The sequence below is a fragment of the Oncorhynchus gorbuscha genome, linkage group LG10, assembly GCF_021184085.1.
Source record: "Oncorhynchus gorbuscha isolate QuinsamMale2020 ecotype Even-year linkage group LG10, OgorEven_v1.0, whole genome shotgun sequence".
NCBI lineage: Eukaryota > Metazoa > Chordata > Actinopteri > Salmoniformes > Salmonidae > Oncorhynchus > Oncorhynchus gorbuscha.
This window is the reverse complement of record NC_060182.1, coordinates 94,439,453-94,457,384: the sequence shown is the minus strand read 5'-3', so window position 1 is coordinate 94,457,384 and position 17,932 is coordinate 94,439,453. Positions and strand designations below refer to the sequence as shown.

At 46.5% G+C, this 17,932-nt stretch overlaps 1 protein-coding gene across 8 annotated transcripts; it reads right to left on the bottom strand.

Annotated features, from left to right (window-relative positions):
- Window positions 1–1,576: 1,576 nt before the first annotated feature.
- On the bottom strand, window positions 1,577–17,897 carry LOC124046781 (protein salvador homolog 1-like). Of its 8 annotated transcripts, none has more exons than XR_006841058.1 (7): window positions 17,408–17,897; window positions 16,377–16,904; window positions 7,325–7,595; window positions 6,274–6,429; window positions 3,925–4,868; window positions 2,483–2,760; window positions 1,577–2,452 (listed from the first exon to the last, which is right to left on the bottom strand). XR_006841058.1 is itself a non-coding variant. In XM_046367532.1 (5 exons), exons 1-5 carry the CDS (start codon window positions 17,499–17,501, stop codon window positions 4,646–4,648), a joined length of 1,272 nt encoding a protein of 423 aa, XP_046223488.1. In that variant the 5' UTR covers window positions 17,502–17,897; the 3' UTR covers window positions 3,553–4,645. The 8 variants fall into 8 exon arrangements, 1 of the variants encoding a protein (XP_046223488.1); XR_006841062.1 differs by having other exon boundaries at window positions 1,577–2,760; window positions 3,925–4,334; window positions 4,367–4,868; XR_006841057.1 differs by having other exon boundaries at window positions 1,577–2,760.
- Window positions 17,898–17,932: the final 35 nt, after the last annotated feature.

Here is a 17,932-nt window from a genome sequence, read left to right as displayed (position 1 = left end):
ATCTAGCTGGGTCGCTGTATGGCGACATCATTAAGAACAGATGGGTCGTAACTAGCTGGGTCGCTGTATGGCGACATCATTAAGAACAGATGGGTCGTAACTAGCTGGGTCGCTGTATGGCGACATCAAGAACAGATGGGTCGTATCTAGCTGGGTCGCTGTATGGCGACATCATTAAGAACAGATGGGTCGTAACTAGCTGGGTCGCTGTATGGCGACATCATTAAGAACAGATGGGTCGTAACTAGCTGGGTCGCTGTATGGCGACATTAAGAACAGATGGGTCGTAACTAGCTGGGTCGCTGTATGGTGACATTAAGAACAGATGGGTCGTAACTAGCTGGGTCGCTGTATGGTGTTATTAAGAACAGATGGGTCGTAACTAGCTGTATGGTGTTATTAAGAACAGATGGGTCGTAACTAGCTGGGTCGCTGTATGGCTACATCATTAAGAACAGATGGGTCGTAACTAGCTGTATGGTGTTATTAAGAACAGATGGGTCGTAACTAGCAGTATGGCGACACCATTCTGAACAGATGGGTCGTAACTAGCAGTATGGCGACACCATTCTGAACAGATGGGTCGTAACTAGCTGTATGGCGACACCATTTTGAACAGACGGGTCGTAACTAGCTGTATGGTGGCATCAAGAACAGATGGGTCGTAACTAGCTGTATGGTGGCATCAAGAACAGATGGGTCGTAACTAGCTGTATGGCGACACCATTCTGAACAGATGGGTCGTAACTAGCTGTATGGTGGCATCAAGAACAGATGGGTCGTAACTAGCTGTATGGCGACACCATTCTGAACAGATGGGTCGTAACTAGCAGTATGGCGACACCATTCTGAACAGATGGGTCGTAACTAGCAGTATGGCGACACCATTCTGAACAGATGGGTCGTAACTAGCTGTATGGTGTTATAAAGAACAGATGGGTCGTAACTAGCTGTATGGTGTTATAAAGAACAGATGGGTCGTAACTAGCTGTATGGTGTTATAAAGAACAGATGGGTCGTAACTAGCAGTTACAGCTTGGTAGCGGTGGTCTCTCCCAGAACAGAGCTGTGACAGTCACCATCACTCCATTACAACATAAGGCATTACAAAACCCACATCCGGAAAATAACCAATTATCAGAGGCGACTTCCCAAACGGCACCATATTCTCATAGTGCAATACGTTTGACCAGAGCCCATAGGTCTAAAGTAGTGCACTATATAGGGAATAGGGTGCCATTTGGGAATCCAGTACCCCTAAACCCCGGACCAGGGTTGGTGTACTGTTGGGGGTACTGGAGGACCAGGGTTGGTGTACTGTTGGGGGTACTGGGGGTACAGGGTTGGTGTACTGGAGGACCAGGGTTGGTGTACTGTTGAGGGTACTGGAGGACCAGGGTTGGTGTACTGTTGAGGGTACTGGAGGACCAGGGTTGGTGTACTGTTGAGGGTACTGGAGGACCAGGGTTGGTGTACTGTTGAGGGTACTGGAGGACCAGGGTTGGTGTACTGTTGAGGGTACTGGAGGACCAGGGTTGGTGTACTGTTGAGGGTACTGGAGGACCAGGGTTGGTGTACTGTTGGGGGTACTGGAGGACCGGTGTTGGTGTACTGTTGGGGGTACAGGAGGACCAGGGGAAATAGTGCCCTATGTAGTGCGCTACTTTTGACCAGGGCTCATAGGGAATAGGGTGTAATTTGGGCTTTAGATATGTTTCCAGTAGCTTGTGTGTTTCTATAATACTACAGGTCATATTATAATAAGGATATTGTGATTTAATTCATTAATGATGATGTATAGTGATGCACGGAGCCAAGTTCCTGACACGTAACGCTGTAGTGTATCCTACAAAGCGTCAGGTCTTCATGAAGACCTATTCCACACCAGAACTTCAAATTCTTATGTAAGACAATTACATACATTTTAAAGGATTGTGTCAACAAAAGGATGTATTGATGACAATTACAATATATATATATATCACATTAAATTGTTAAAGTTCAATAATATCCTTTCTGTTTTATGGGGCGAGATACAATTACAAAAACATTTATGAAGCAGAATTCATATGGAAACGAGTTCCTAAGGCAACACTGCTGGTCCTGCTCTCAAATGGAATTGTTTTAATATAATTTTACAAAGCAAAAAAAAATTAAAAAAATAACAAGCAAGTTCTGCCATTGATGAAAAGGCACAATCTCAACCTGTCATCTTATTATAGTCATTTATGGACATTTAAACAAGCAGATCTGGCAGCCTGTAATCTTCCTGCCTTTAGAAAACAGAGCCAGAGGAGGACTGTAGAAACCTACCGCTGCCTGGCCCTCCCTACAAACCTCAGGGGACGAGGACAAAACCTCAGGACTGTAGAAACCTACTGCTGCCCCGTCCCTCAAAGGGGAGGGGGGGTGGACAAACCTCGGGAGGAGGAGATCTCTGTGCTGTAGTAACCTTGGGAGGAGATCTCTGTGCTGTAGTAACCTCGGGAGGAGGAGATCTCTGTGCTGTAGTAACCTCGGGAGGAGGAGATCTCTGTGCTATAGTAACCTCGGGGGGAGGAGGAGATCTCTGTGCTATAGTAACCTCGGGGGGAGGAGGAGATCTCTGTGCTGTAGTAACCTCGGGGGAGGAGGAGATCTCTGTGCTGTAGTAACCTCGGGGGAGGAGGAGATCTCTGTGCTGTAGTAACCTCGGGGGAGGAGGAGATCTCTGTGCTGTAGTAACCTCGGGGGAGGAGGAGATCTCTGTGCTGTAGTAACCTCGGGGGAGGAGGAGATCTCTGTGCTGTAGTAACCTCGGGGGAGGAGATCTCTGTGCTGTAGTAACCTCGGGGAGATCTGTGCTGTAGTAACCTCGGGGGAGATCTCTGTGCTGTAGTAACCCCGGGGGAAGAGGAGATCTCTGTGCTGTAGTAACCTCGGGAGGGGAGGAGATCTCTGTGCTGTAGTAACCTCGGGGGAGGAGGAGATCTCTGTGCTGTAGTAACCTCGGGGGAGGAGGAGATCTCTGTGCTGTAGTAACCTCCGGGGGGGAGATCTCTGTGCTGTAGTAACTCCGAGGGGGAGATCTCTGTGCTGTAGTAACTCCGAGGGGGAGATCTCTGTGCTGTAGTAACCTCCGAGGGGAGATCTCTGTGCTGTAGTAACCTCCGAGGGGAGATCTCTGTGCTGTAGTAACCCGGGGGAGGAGGAGATCTCTGTGCTGTAGTAACCTCGGGGGAGGAGGAGATCTCTGTGCTGTAGTAACCTCGGGGAGATCTGTGCTGTAGTAACCTCGGGGAGATCTCTGTGCTGTAGTAACCCCGGGGGAGGAGGAGATCTCTGTGCTGTAGTAACCTCGGGGGGGAGGAGATCTCTGTGCTGTAGTAACCTCGGGAGGGGGAGGAGATCTCTGTGCTGTAGTAACCTCGGGAGGGGGAGATCTCTGCTGTAGTAACCTCGGGGGAGGAGGAGATCTCTGTGCTGTAGTAACCTCGGGGGAGGAGGAGATCTCTGTGCTGTAGTAACCTCGGGGGAGGAGGAGATCTCTGTGCTGTAGTAACCTCCGGGGAGATCTCTGTGCTGTAGTAACTCCGAGGGGAGATCTCTGTGCTGTAGTAACTCCGAGGGGGAGATCTCTGTGCTGTAGTAACCTCCGAGGGGGAGATCTCTGTGCTGTAGTAACCCCGGGGGGAGGAGGAGATCTCTGTGCTGTAGTAACCTCGGGAGGGGGAGATCTCTGCTGTAGTAACCTCGGGGGAGGAGGAGATCTCTGTGCTGTAGTAACCTCCGGGGGGGAGATCTCTGTGCTGTAGTAACCTCCGGGGGGGAGATCTCTGTGCTGTAGTAACCTCCGGGGGAGATCTCTGTGCTGTAGTAACCTCCGGGGGGGAGATCTCTGTGCTGTAGTAACCTCCGAGGGGGAGATCTCTGTGCTGTAGTAACCTCGGGGGGAGGAGGAGATCTCTGTGCTGTAGTAACCTCCGGGGGGGAGATCTCTGTGCTGTAGTAACTCCGAGGGGGAGATCTCTGTGCTGTAGTAACTCCGAGGGGGAGATCTCTGTGCTGTAGTAACCTCCGAGGGGGAGATCTGTGCTGTAGTAACCTCCGAGGGGGAGATCTCTGTGCTGTAGTAACCTCCGAGGGGGAGATCTCTGTGCTGTAGTAACCTCCGAGGGGGAGATCTCTGTGCTGTAGTAACCTCGGGAGGAGGAGATCTCTGTGCTGTAGTAACCTCCGAGGGGGAGATCTCTGTGCTGTAGTAACCTCAGGAGATCTCTGTGCTGTAGTAACCTCGGGAGGAGATCTCTGTGCTGTAGTAACCTCCGAGGAGGAGATCTCTGTGCTGTAGTAACCTCCGAGGAGGAGATCTCTGTGCTGTAGTAACCTCCGAGGGGGAGATCTCTGTGCTGTAGTAACCTCCGAGGGGTGGGACAACAGTTCCCCAGGGCTGAACTCTGTATGAACAGTGTAGAATGAGAGTCCTTGAAGTCCAATGTTGAGCTAGCACAGAGTCCATTCCTCCGTCCAGTCAATTCGGGGTTGTATTCATTAGTGCACACTGTTGCAAACTGTTTAGCAACAACCAACTGGTTTATTGGACAAATTCAGGTAGGTCCTTCTTTGTTTTCTCCCCCGTTTGCTTCGAGTGAATTTACGACCCAGTTCACATGTTCCCTGTGAAGTTCTTGCCCGACTGCTGCTGGGCCTGAGTGTACCACTGCTGCCTCGGTTTCCTTTGGTCCACCTCAGACAGCAGGGCCTGACGGTAGGCCTCGTAGGACTTGACGATACGCTCCAGTTCCTTCATGAAGAGCAGCTTCAACATGCCCTGGTACGTGTCCAGATCCACCAGCTGGAACAGCTCCCACTTCAGGATGTGGTCATACCTGGTGGAAGAGAGAGGTGAGCACCTGAACATCCTGTCTGTCCATGTCCTTATACCTGAACATCCTGTCTGTCCATGTCCTTATACCTGAACATCCTGTCTGTCCATGTCCTTATACCTGAACATCCTGTCTGTCCATGTCCTTATACCTGAACATCCTGTCTGTCCATGTCCTTATACCTGAACATCCTGTCTGTCCATGTCCTTATACCTGAACATCCTGTCTGTCCATGTCCTTATACCTGAACATCCTGTCTGTCCATGTCCTTATACCTGAACATCCTGTCTGTCCATGTCCTTATACCTGAACATCCTGTCTGTCCATGTCCTTATACCTGAACATCCTGTCTGTCCATGTCCTTATACCTGAACATCCTGTCTGTCCATGTCCTTATACCTGAACATCCTGTCTGTCCATGTCCTTATACCTGAACATCCTGTCTGTCCATGTCCTTATACCTGAACATCCTGTCTGTCCATGTCCTTATACCTGAACATCCTGTCTGTCCATGTCCTTATACCTGAACATCCTGTCTGTCCATGTCCTTATACCTGAACATCCTGTCTGTCCATGTCCTTATACCTGAACATCCTGTCTGTCCATGTCCTTATACCTGAACATCCTGTCTGTCCATGTCCTTATACCTGAACATCCTGTCTGTCCATGTCCTTATACCTGAACATCCTGTCTGTCCATGTCCTTATACCTGAACATCCTGTCTGTCCATGTCCTTATACCTGAACATCCTGTCTGTCCATGTCCTTATACCTGAACATCCTGTCTGTCCATGTCCTTATACCTGAACATCCTGTCTGTCCATGTCCTTATACCTGAACATCCTGTCTGTCCATGTCCTTATACCTGAACATCCTGTCTGTCCATGTCCTTATACCTGAACATCCTGTCTGTCCATGTCCTTATACCTGAACATCCTGTCTGTCCATGTCCTTATACCTGAACATCCTGTCTGTCCATGTCCTTATACCTGAACATCCTGTCTGTCCATGTCCTTATACCTGAACATCCTGTCTGTCCATGTCCTTATACCTGAACATCCTGTCTGTCCATGTCCTTATACCTGAACATCCTGTCTGTCCATGTCCTTATACCTGAACATCCTGTCTGTCCATGTCCTTATACCTGAACATCCTGTCTGTCCATGTCCTTATACCTGAACATCCTGTCTGCCTCCTGAAAGTCCACATCACAGGGAAGTGTAATCATAATACATCACTAAATCAATAAACACGGAAACCTGTTCCAGGATATTTATGCAAGTTGTTAAGTTATGAGAGAGAGTACAGTATCGAGCCCCAGGCTCTCCCCACTGCCTCAGCCATGGAAACAAGTACGGGGTTAAATCCCCACAGACATATGGGAGGAAAACCAGGTGGACGTCTCTCACTTGAGCGGGGCGCGGGCATACACCTGTAGCCAGTCAGGGATCTCTGCCGTGTGGTACGGGTTGGCTGGTACCAGAACCGGATGGTTCCTCTCCGAGGGGCGAGGCTGGTACACTACCGGAGGGGGCAGGGGAGGGGGCTGGTCATAACGAGGCACGCTGGAGCAGAAGGAGAGGGGGGGGGGGGGTTGGACAGTAAGTATGAACACAGAAGAAGTCTACATTTCCTCTCCTACCTAGGAGCACAGGGGTGGAGTCTGTGTCTACCTAGGAGCACAGGGGTGGAGTCTGTGTGTCTGTGTCTACCTACCTAGGAGCACAGGGGTGGAGTCTGTCTGTCTGTGTCTACCTACCTAGGAGCACAGGGGTGGAGTCTGTCTGTCTGTGTCTACCTACCTAGGAGGACAGGGGTGGAGTCTGTCTGTGTCTACCTACCTAGGAGCACAGGGGTGGAGTCTGTCTGTCTGTGTCTACCTACCTAGGAGCACAGGGGTGGAGTCTGTCTGTCTGTGTCTACCTACCTAGGAGCACAGGGGTGGAGTCTGTCTGTCTGTCTGTACCTACCTAGGAGCACAGGGGTGGAGTCTGTCTGTCTGTCTGTACCTACCTAGGAGCACAGGGGTGGAGTCTGTCTGTCTACCTACCTAGGAGCACAGGGGTGGAGTATGTCTCTACAGCCTACCTAGGAACACAGGAGTGGAGTCTGTCTACCTACCTAGGAACACAGGAGTGGAGTCTGTCTACCTACCTAGGAGCACAGGGGTGGAGTCTGTCTGTCTGTCTACCTACCTAGGAGCACAGGGGTGGAGTCTGTCTGTCTGTCTACCTACCTAGGAGCACAGGAGTGGAGTATGTCTCTACAGCCTACCTAGGAACACAGGAGTGGAGTCTGTCTACCTACCTAGGAGCACAGGAGTGGAGTATGTCTCTACAGCCTACCTAGGAACACAGGAGTGGAGTATGTCTCTACAGCCTACCTAGGAACACAGGAGTGGAGTCTCTCTACAGCCTACCTAGGAACACAGGAGTGGAGTCTGTCTGTCTGTCTACCTACCTAGGAGCACAGGGGTGTCTATACTGAGCCCTCTTGTTGAGGTGGTCCACGTAGTAGGTCCCAAACTCAGCAGACTCCACCTTCTCCCAGCCAGGGGGCAGACCCTCTCTCTCCAGGGGGTGGGACCAGTGGGTGGTGTTGGTGTTGTGATCGATGTAGTACTTCCTGCCTCTGATGGTCCAGTCTACCGTCCAACCACGGGGCAGGGGGAGGTCCTCGCCGCTCGGACTGGACAGGTTCCCCAGAGACTTAGCCTGCATCCGACCAATACCTGGGAACCCAGAGAGGAGGAGAGCAGAGGAAGGGAGAAGAGGAGAACAGTTAGGCTGTATCCCACTCCCAAATGACCCCCTATTACCTAGAGGGTTTCCCAAACTCAGTCCTGGGGCCCACTGGGTGCACGTTAAGGGTTTTTACCCTAGCACTACACAGCCGATTCAAATAACCAACTGATCATCATCAAGCTTTAATTATTTGAATCAGTTGTTGTGCTAAAAATTCGAATAGTTTGCCTAATTTCAGTTTGCGACAAAACAAGCAAAGTATATAGTGTAGATAATCATTGTACCAGCCACACTGCTGAGAAATATATATTTTACATAATTAAAACTAGAGGTCGACCGATTAATTAGGGCCGATATTGAAGACTCACCACCACCAGCTTTCATATGTTCTCATGTTCTGAGCAAGGAACTGAAACTTTAGCTTTCTTACATGGCACATATTGCACTTTTACTTTCTTCTCCAACACTTTGTTTTTGCATTATTTAAACCAAATTGAACATGTTTCATTATTTACTTGAGGCTAAATTGATTTTGATGTATTAAGTTAAAATAAGTCTTAATTCAGTATTGTTGTAATTGTCATTATTACAAAGAAAAAAACTACAAAAATTGGCAGATTAATTGGTATCGGTGTTGAAAAATCATAATCGGTCGACCTCTAATCAAAACCATTGTATTTTCAGCTGGTGTACAAAACCGAAAGTAAAAAGACGCAAATAAACCAAACTTAACGGAAACGGGAACCCTAGAAATACATTTTAATGAGAATTACCACATATCTTGGGAAATTGTCAGGTTACTCAGCAAAGGTACATATTGCAGCGCATACTTTAAAATTGTGAAGCTAAAAATTGCCTTAAAGTGTGATTTCAAAAAATATCCTAATGTTACTGTCCCCACTACAAAAAAAAGCATTTTATTCTGTTCTTTAACATTTAATTGAAATACTGTATAATTAATTCCATTCATTCCTATGAAGGATCACTCAAACAAAAGCCTCTCAGTGGCCAATACATAGCATCAGCTATCCAGGGGTTTACACACACACAATTGGTTGGTGCTCATGGGTCCGTTAACATGGAAATAAAATTAAATGTTACATTTAAATTAAAATGAGAACTGTAGCATCAAAAAAAATAGAGAGCAGATATTTTCAGCACATTTGGCAGCTGGAATCTGATCAATTCTGCCTGGGAGTGATGGACGACAACACACGATTAGTGCTCTTAGCCAGCTCGTGAGTGAAGGACTGGAATGTGCACGCGTTCCACAGAAATACACTCCTCCGTCCACAGAGAGGGAAACATCGGTTCAGTCTGTTACAGAGCATTGTCTGAGAGGAGAAATTAACTGGGACAACTAGTAAAATCACCAAAAAGCTTCAATCTGTACTAGTAACAGTACTGGGAGTAGCCAGCCACCTAGGAAAAGTAGACAGTCCAGACCTTCAAAACATGTTTCCAAACTATCAATATTTTTGGTGGCCTCTGGTACATTCTAATGCCTTGATTCCATCCAAAATACACAGCTACACTATTGAATACTTCATCAAAAAAAATTGACCTCCCAGATTAGAAACATTGGTATTGTACGTAAAAGGACTTGACTTTACAATTTAAAATGACGGAAAATGTATGAATTCTGTCAATTTAAAACATAAAAAAGCTAGGGGAGTATCAGAAAACCAGTCAGTATCTGGTGTGACCACCATCAGCGCGACACATCTCATTCTCATAGAGAGCGTCATCTTCACAGAGTTGATCTGGCTGTTGATTGTGGCCTATAGAATGTTGTCCCACTCCTCTTCAATGGCTGTGTGAAGTTGCTGGATATTGGCGGGAACTGGAACACGCTGTCGTACACGTCGATCCAGAGCATCCCAAACATGCTCTATGGGATTCTCTGCCTCTAACCCTATTATAGGGGTTGAGTCACTGGCTTACCGGGCTCTTTCATGCCGTTCCTAGGAGGGTTGAGTCACTGACATGGGTCTTCCTGTCCGGGTTGGCGCCCCCATCGGGTTTGTGCCGTGGGGAGATCTTCGTGGGCTATACTTGGGCCTTGTCTCAGGGTAGTAAGTTGGTGGTTTGAAGATATCCCTCTAGTGGGGTGGGGGCTGTGCTTTGGCAAAGTGGGTGGGGTTATATCCTGCCTGGGGGTAAAGTTGATTGATATGGTGAGTATGCAGGCCATGGAAGAACTGAGACATTTTCAGCTTCCAGGAATTGTGTACAGATCCTTGTGACATGGGGTTGTGCATTATCATGCTGCAACATGAAGTGATGGCGGCAGAAGAATGGCACGACAATGGGCCTCGGGATCTCATCACGGTCACATAAATAAAATGCAATTGTGTCCGTAGTTTATTCCTGCTCATGCCATAACCCCACCATGGGGCACTCTGTTCACAACATTGACATCAGCAAACCGCTCGCCCACACGACGCCATACACATGGTTTACGGTTGGTTAGACATACTAGGCAAGTTAAATGATCATGTATCCAATTGAAATATTGAGTGCCGTAGTCTGGTTTCTACACCAGAAGTGAAAGGGTATGTGGAAGAGGAATGTATATGGTGGAGGCAATTATACTGGAATGTACTGAGTGAAGGAAAGATGATCCCATGGTTGTCAGGCACCGATAAGGGTGGAGAGATGTGGGTTAGTGAGGAATGGAGATCCGGTCAGGTCACATTAAGGGAGAAGGAACACTTCATTGCCTGCGTCACTTAATTTCTTGCTTAGTTATAAATATGTAATGTTTAGGAGAGAAGGAATATATATATATATATAAATTTGAGTGACGTCCTCCTCTCTAAACATGACATATTTATTACTAGGCAAGAAATTAAGTGTTGCGGGCAATAAACTGTGTGTGTGTGTGTGTGTATATATATATATTATATATATATATATATATATATATATAATATATACACACATACACACTACCACTGGTGGAACTGTGTCTGTATGTGCAGCTGTATGGCCCAATCAGTGAATAAAACTTAGTTTGAGCTTTACTAAATCGTCTGTGAAATGTAATAAAGGATTAATTTAGAACCTAACAGTTTATATTTCTGTTCAGTGTAGTTGCTCCACAATACTAACCTAATTGACAGTGTAAAATGAGGGAAGCCTGTACAGAATACCAATATGCCAACAACAACAAAAAATACATCCTGTTTGCAACAAGGCACTTGGAGTAATACTGGCACTTGGAGTAATACTGGCACTTGGAGTAATACTGGCACTTGGAGTAATACTGGCACTTGGAGTAATACTGGCAAAAAAATGTGGCAAAGCCATTAACTTTTTGTCCTGAAAACAAAGTGTTGTTGGATTTGCCCCAAATATACAACATTGAGTACCACTCTCCATATTTTCAAGCAGAGTGGTGGCTGCATCATGTTATGGGTATGCTTGTAATCGTTAAGGACTGGGGAGTTTCAGCATGGAAGCGGAATAGAGCTAAGCACTGGCAAAATCCTAGAGGGAAACCTGGTTCAGTCTGCCTTCCACCAGACACTGGGAGATTAATTCACCTTTCAGCAGGACAATAACCTACAACACAAGGCCAAACCTACACTGGAGTTGCTTACCCAGAAGACAACAGTGAACATTCCAGAGGGACCAAGTTTGGACTTAAATATATAGCAATACTTGAAAATGGTTGTCTAGCAATGATCAACAACCAAATTGGACAGAGCTTGAGGAATAAAACAATAAAAAAACAATAAACTTTTTTTATTTTTAAATGGGCAAATGTTGCACAATCCAGGTGTGGAAAGCTCTTAGATATTTACCCAGAAAGACTCACAGCTGTAATCACTCTTAGATATTTACCCAGAATGCCTCACAGCTGTAATCACTCTTAGATATTTACCCAGAATGCCTCACAGCTGTAATCACTCTTAGATATTTACCCAGAAAGACTCACAGCTGTAATCACTCTTAGATATTTACCCAGAAAGACTCACAGCTGTAATCGCTACCAAAGGTGCTTCTAAACATGTATCGTCTCAGGTAAATGAGATATTTCTGTATTTCACTTTAAATAAAATGTGCAAACAATTCTAAAAAAGTAAAATAAAATAAAGATTTTCATTGCCATTATGGGGTACTGTGTGTAGATGGGTGAGACATTTTTAATCCAGGCTGTAACATAACGTGGAATAAGTTACGGGGTCTGAAATCTTTCTGGAGGCAAAAAGTATCCATACTTCAGGAAAGTATTCAGACCCCTTGACTATTTCCACATTTTGGGAAGTTATTATTCTAAAATTGATTTAGAAATTGCTAATTTACAAAAAAAAAAAAAATGGAAATATCAACTTTTACATAAGTACCGTGCTTCTACTTAGTACTTTGTTGAAGCACAATTGGCAGCGATTACAGCCAAGTCTTCTTGGGTGTGACGCTACAAGCTTGGCACACCTGTATTTGGAGAGTTCCTCCCATTCTTCTCCGCAGATCCTCTCAAGCTCTGTCAGGTTGGATGGGGAGTGTTGCTGCACAGATATTCTCAATGTCTCTCGAGAGATGTTTGATCGGGTTCAAGTCCAGGCTCCGGCTGGACCACTCAAGGACGTTCAAGACTTCCCCACAGCATGATGCTGCAACCACGCTTTCCCGTAGGGATGGTGCCAGGTTTCCTACAAATGTGACGCATTCAGCTCTAGGAAGAGTCTTGGTGGTTCAAAAATTATGGAGGCCACGGTGTTCTTGGGGACCTTCAATGCTGCAGAAATGCTTTGGTACCCTTCCTCAGATCTGTGCCTCGACACAGTCATGTTTCGGAGCTCTACGGACAATTCCTACGACCTCATGGCTTGGTTTTTGGTCTGACATGCACTGTCAACTGTGGAACATTATATAGACAGGTGTGTGCTTTTCCAAATTATGCTCAATCAATAAAAAAAATTGACCACAGGTGGACTCCAATCAAGTTGTAGAAACATCCCAAGGATGATCAATGGAAACAGGATGCACCTGAGCTCAATTTTGAGTATTATAGCAAAGGGTCTGAATACTTATGTAAATAAGGCATCTTTTTTATTTGTAATAAATTTGCAAAAATGTCCAAATACCTGTTTTCACTTTGTCAATATGGGGTATTGTCTAGATTAACATTTTTATTTTAGAATAACAAAATGTGTCTTGTCACAAGACAACTGATTGGCTCAAACGCATTAAGGAGGAAAGAAATTACACAAATTAAAAAGGAACACCTGTTAATATGCATTCCAGGTGACTACCTCATGAAGCTGGTTGAGAGAATGCCAAGAGTGTGCAAAGATGTCATCAAGGCAAAGGGTGGCTACTTAAAAAAAAAAACTCATATCTAAAATATATTTTCATTTATTTAACACTTTTTTGGTTACTACATGATTCCATATGTGTTATTTCATAGTTTTGATGTCTTCACTATTATGCTACAATGTAGAAAATCATAAAAATAAAAGAAAAACCCCTGGATGAGTAGGTGTGTCCAAACTTGACTGGTACAACACAATTATTTGACACATATTTAACCACTTGTTGTTGTTGTGTTGGCACAAAACTACTAAACATACTCCCAAACATGGTACCGGGTTACCTTAAAAACAGAACACCATTGTGTTTGTGAGAGTCTCCCCTTCCCACAGTAGGGTCATATTAGTTTGTAGCCAGAACAGTTTTGGCTACAGACAGAAGTTGACACGTCGATGGTAGCGACTTCAGACAGGTCCTATGGCGCGTGTGAGGGGGGGGGGGTGGTGTCGTATACGTTACACATGTTTGTGAGAAGACCAATTTTCAGGATGTCTCCTGGTCTGACAAACAGAGCCGTAAAAGCTCTGCCATTTTACACTGCGGATGGGAAGACAGACGAAAGAGGCAGGCAGGCAGACAGACGAAAGAGGCAGGCAGGCAGACAGACGAAAGAGGCAGGCAGGCAGACAGACGAAAGAGGCAGGCAGGAAGATAGACGAAAAAGGCAGGCAGGCAGACAGACAGACGAAAAAGGCAGGCAGGCAGGCAGACAGACGAAAAAGGCAGGCAGGCAGGCAGACGAAAAAGGCAGGCAGGCAGACGAAAAAGGCAGGCAGGCAGACGAAAAAGGCAGGCAGGCAGACGAAAAAGGCAGGCAGGCAGACGAAAAAGGCAGGCAGGCAGACGAAAAAGGCAGGCAGGCAGACGAAAAAGGCAGGCAGGCAGACGAAAAAGGCAGGCAGGCAGACGAAAAAGGCAGGCAGGCAGACGAAAAAGGCAGGCAGGCAGGCAGACGAAAAAGGCAGGCAGGCAGGCAGACGAAAAAGGCAGGCAGGCAGGCAGACGAAAAAGGCAGGCAGGCAGACAGACGAAAAAGGCAGGCAGACAGACGAAAGAGGCAGGCAGGCAGGCAGACGAAAGAGGCAGGCAGGCAGACGAAAGAGGCAGGCAGGCAGGCAGACGAAAGAGGCAGGCAGGCAGGCAGACGAAAGAGGCAGGCAGGCAGACGAAAGAGGCAGGCAGGCAGGCAGGCAGACGAAAGAGGCAGGCAGGCAGGCAGGCAGACGAAAGAGGCAGGCAGGCAGGCAGGCAGACGAAAGAGGCAGGCAGGCAGGCAGGCAGACGAAAGAGGCAGGCAGGCAGGCAGACGAAAGAGGCAGGCAGGCAGGCAGACGAAAAAGGCAGGCAGGCAGGCAGACGAAAAAGGCAGGCAGGCAGACAGACGAAAAAGGCAGGCAGGCAGACGAAAAAGGCAGGCAGGCAGACGAAAAAGGCAGGCAGGCAGACAGAAAAAGGCAGGCAGGCAGACAGAAAAAGGCAGGCAGACAGACAGAAAAAGGCAGGCAGACAGACAGAAAAAGGCAGGCAGACAGACAGAAAAAGGCAGGCAGACAGACAGAAAAAGGCAGGCAGACAGACAGAAAAAGGCAGGCAGACAGACAGAAAAAGGCAGGCAGACAGACAGAAAAAGGCAGGCAGACAGACAGAAAAAGGCAGGCAGACAGACAGAAAAAGGCAGGCAGACAGACAGAAAAAGGCAGGCAGACAGACAGAAAAAGGCAGGCAGACAGACAGAAAAAGGCAGGCAGACAGACAGAAAAAGGCAGGCAGACAGACAGAAAAAGGCAGGCAGACAGACAGAAAAAGGCAGGCAGACAGACAGAAAAAGGCAGGCAGACAGACAGAAAAAGGCAGGCAGACAGACAGAAAAAGGCAGGCAGACAGACAGAAAAAGGCAGGCAGACAGACAGAAAAAGGCAGGCAGACAGACAGAAAAAGGCAGGCAGACAGACGAAAAAGGCAGATGCGTTGTATTGAGACGACGCGAATGGCGTGTCAAAACGACTCTTAAGGATTACTGTACACACAGAGAAAGACTTGTAAAGTAAAACATCTGAAATGAAGCAGTCTGGGATTGAGGTATTTGACTTGGGGTCGGGCGGGCGGTCCCACTCAGTCTGCAAATTACTAGTTTGCAGCCAGACTACATTTTGAAGATCCAAACAGTGAGGTTTAACTGAACCGGCACCACCCCTTTCTCTTAAGGCTCTATCCAAACAACAAAAAAACAAGGATCTGCTAGCTGAGTACCCGGGAGAATGGTAGCAGCAAAGACAGACTTCTACACCTGTTTATAAACTGTGTCGACTAGTTACAATATAGCTTCATGGCCAGTGCATTCATGCTCATACTGAAGAGTGGCAGTCCACCAGGCAAGTCAGTTAAAGAACAAATTCTTATTTTCATTGACGGCCTAGGAACAGTGAGTGCCTGTTCAGGGGCAGAAGGACGTACCTTGTCAGCTCGGGGATTTGAACTTGCAACCTTCCGGTTACTAGTCCAGCGCTCTAACCACTAGGCTACCCTGCCGGTTACTAGCCTACTCGCCACATCCAATGAGCAGCCTACTCGCCACATCCAATGAGCAAAGCAATGTCAACGTATTACTCCCCATATCATAGCGGACACAAGGCTGTTTGGCTCATCTCAGTCACGAAGAAAAATAACTTTGCAGCTGTTTCTGAATAATAAACAATGCTGTGCTGGAGCTTGGTAAACATTAAAATAAAACCCAGTCCTAAAAAGAAAACCTAAAATAATTTGTATGTCATATCATAGGAATCACACAGACTTGTAGTGGGCAGTTTAGATGTGTCACTTCAAGCCCAAATACATTATACTTTGACTAAAATGATGACTTGACTTAAATCGTTGTGCAACCTCATGGCTAAAACTCTGGCCATTGTCTTTCAGCTGGGAAAACGTGGCTTTTTACTGCTGTGTGCATTTAAGACCTCAATCATCATTTTCTTCTTGTTGACTAAACTACAATACTGAGTCATAGCTTTATTATGCTCCTTTATTAAATATGTATCAAATTTCAAAAAGGTGTATGGTAACAGTTGAATAAGTTGAGAGGGAAAAAAAAGAAACCCGCACACTGCTCTGGCTAGTATCACTGCTCTTTAAGCTTTACGCATCATCCTCAAGGCCTTCGTCGGAGCTTTTCAAAGACAAAAAAGAAAGAAAAAAGCTCCGACTAAGGCCGATACGTAAAGCTTAATAATGAGCAGTGATACTAGCAAGAGCAGTGTACGGGTTTCTTATTTTTGTCCCCCCTCATCATATTGTATCCAATTTAAATGGGTTGAACTGATTACAAAAAACAAAGTATTAGGTAAGACTTATTTCGGTTGGTTTCTGGGATAGTTTAGATGTATTTTTAAAATTATTTTTAATCCAGGACTAAGATTAATTTATGTCGGGGGAAACCACCACTTTATGCTTACCTGTTGGCGGTCTGTTTGGGGTCGGGGAAGTGTGTTGTTGTGGTGGTGGTAGTCTTTGGAAGTTTGGATGTTCGTTGTGTTCATAGTATCTATAGTCCTCATGGAAGCGTTCAGGTGCTCTGGGCTGCTGGGGCCTGGGCTGAGGCCGTCTCTGCTGCTGCTGCTGCTGCTGCTGCTGGCTGTCGTAGTAAGGTTCCGGAGGCGGGGGGTAGTAGTAGCGTCCAGCGTCACCGTTCTCAGCCGCGGCGCTCACGTCCGTGAGGAAGGACTGTGAGGAGCCTCCGTACTCGTGGGTTATATCCCCCAGGCTACGTGGTAGGTACGGAGGGGCTGACATCCTATGGCTCTCCCGCCGAGCCACCTCGTGGGGTGGTCTCTGCACAGGGGCGCGCAGGAAGCTCTTGTTGCGAACCACCACAGGTTCAGGGCTGGTTCCCACAGGGTAGGCTGAGGGACCAGGCTCAGGCAGAGGGACCTCGGTGCGTCTGGGAATAGTGGGTCCATGTCGGATGAATGAGGGCATGAGATCTGAAACAGACCAGCAGGTGTATGTGTCAAAAACATTAAGGAGGGGAGACTGACTACAAGCTTGAAAAAGTTGGGTATTCTACAATAATTTACCAATCCACCGAATCGTATCATTGACACAAAGATCCCGGGAATCAGTCTCTACATCCGGAGCATTCAGATTAGAGTTCGGACTCGTCCGCGCTTTTACCAACATCTTTAGTTAGTAACTAAAGCCTTTCACTCAACAAAAACATGTTTGGAAATCAACAATGGATGTATTAATGTCACGTTCGGGACCAGAGCTAGCTAACAAGTTAGCCGCATATATATATATCAACTTTGGAAAAACGCTAGCAAGCTAGCTACTAGTTAGACATGCAGAAGACACAGTAACTATTAAATATTACGTTTTTACCAAACTTCTTATGATTGGGTATTAACATATGCTCAGACTCGCGACTTGTAAAAAGTGAACGAAGAGACATTGCTAACCTAGGTAGCTAGTTAGCCAACCAACTTACTTCTCAGGACTGGTGAAGTCTCCTTCTTCACATATTTCCCGTGTACTTCCGCTGGTTTCGACGCCTCGCTTTTACTTTTCTTTCTTGAAAGCATAACTCAAAAAGGAGACATCAATGCAGTGTAATAAACTCGTGGAAAGTTCCCCAAAAACTACCAGCGTCCCTTCCAATCTGTAGTGTGTACATTTTAGCTAACCGAAGTTAGCTAGCTAGCTAGGCTAATTAAACTACAGACTCGGCTAACGTTAGTTAACTTACGCATACCGTTTGCTAATTACCTGGCAATTTAGACAAGCCGCTAAAAACAGAACGATTGCTTGTAATCAACTCATTCTTGCCTGTTTTGCTGAAAGTAAACTATTTTCACCCAGTTAAAATGACAGTTTTTGTTCTCCAAGCCAGTTGAAGTCTCCAGCCCATCATGTCATCAGAACCGCTCACCGCTTCATTCCGGCCCGCGGAGGATTGTGGGCCGGGAAGACCACAGTGAAGTCATACCGTAGCTACATATGCTCACAGTTTAAA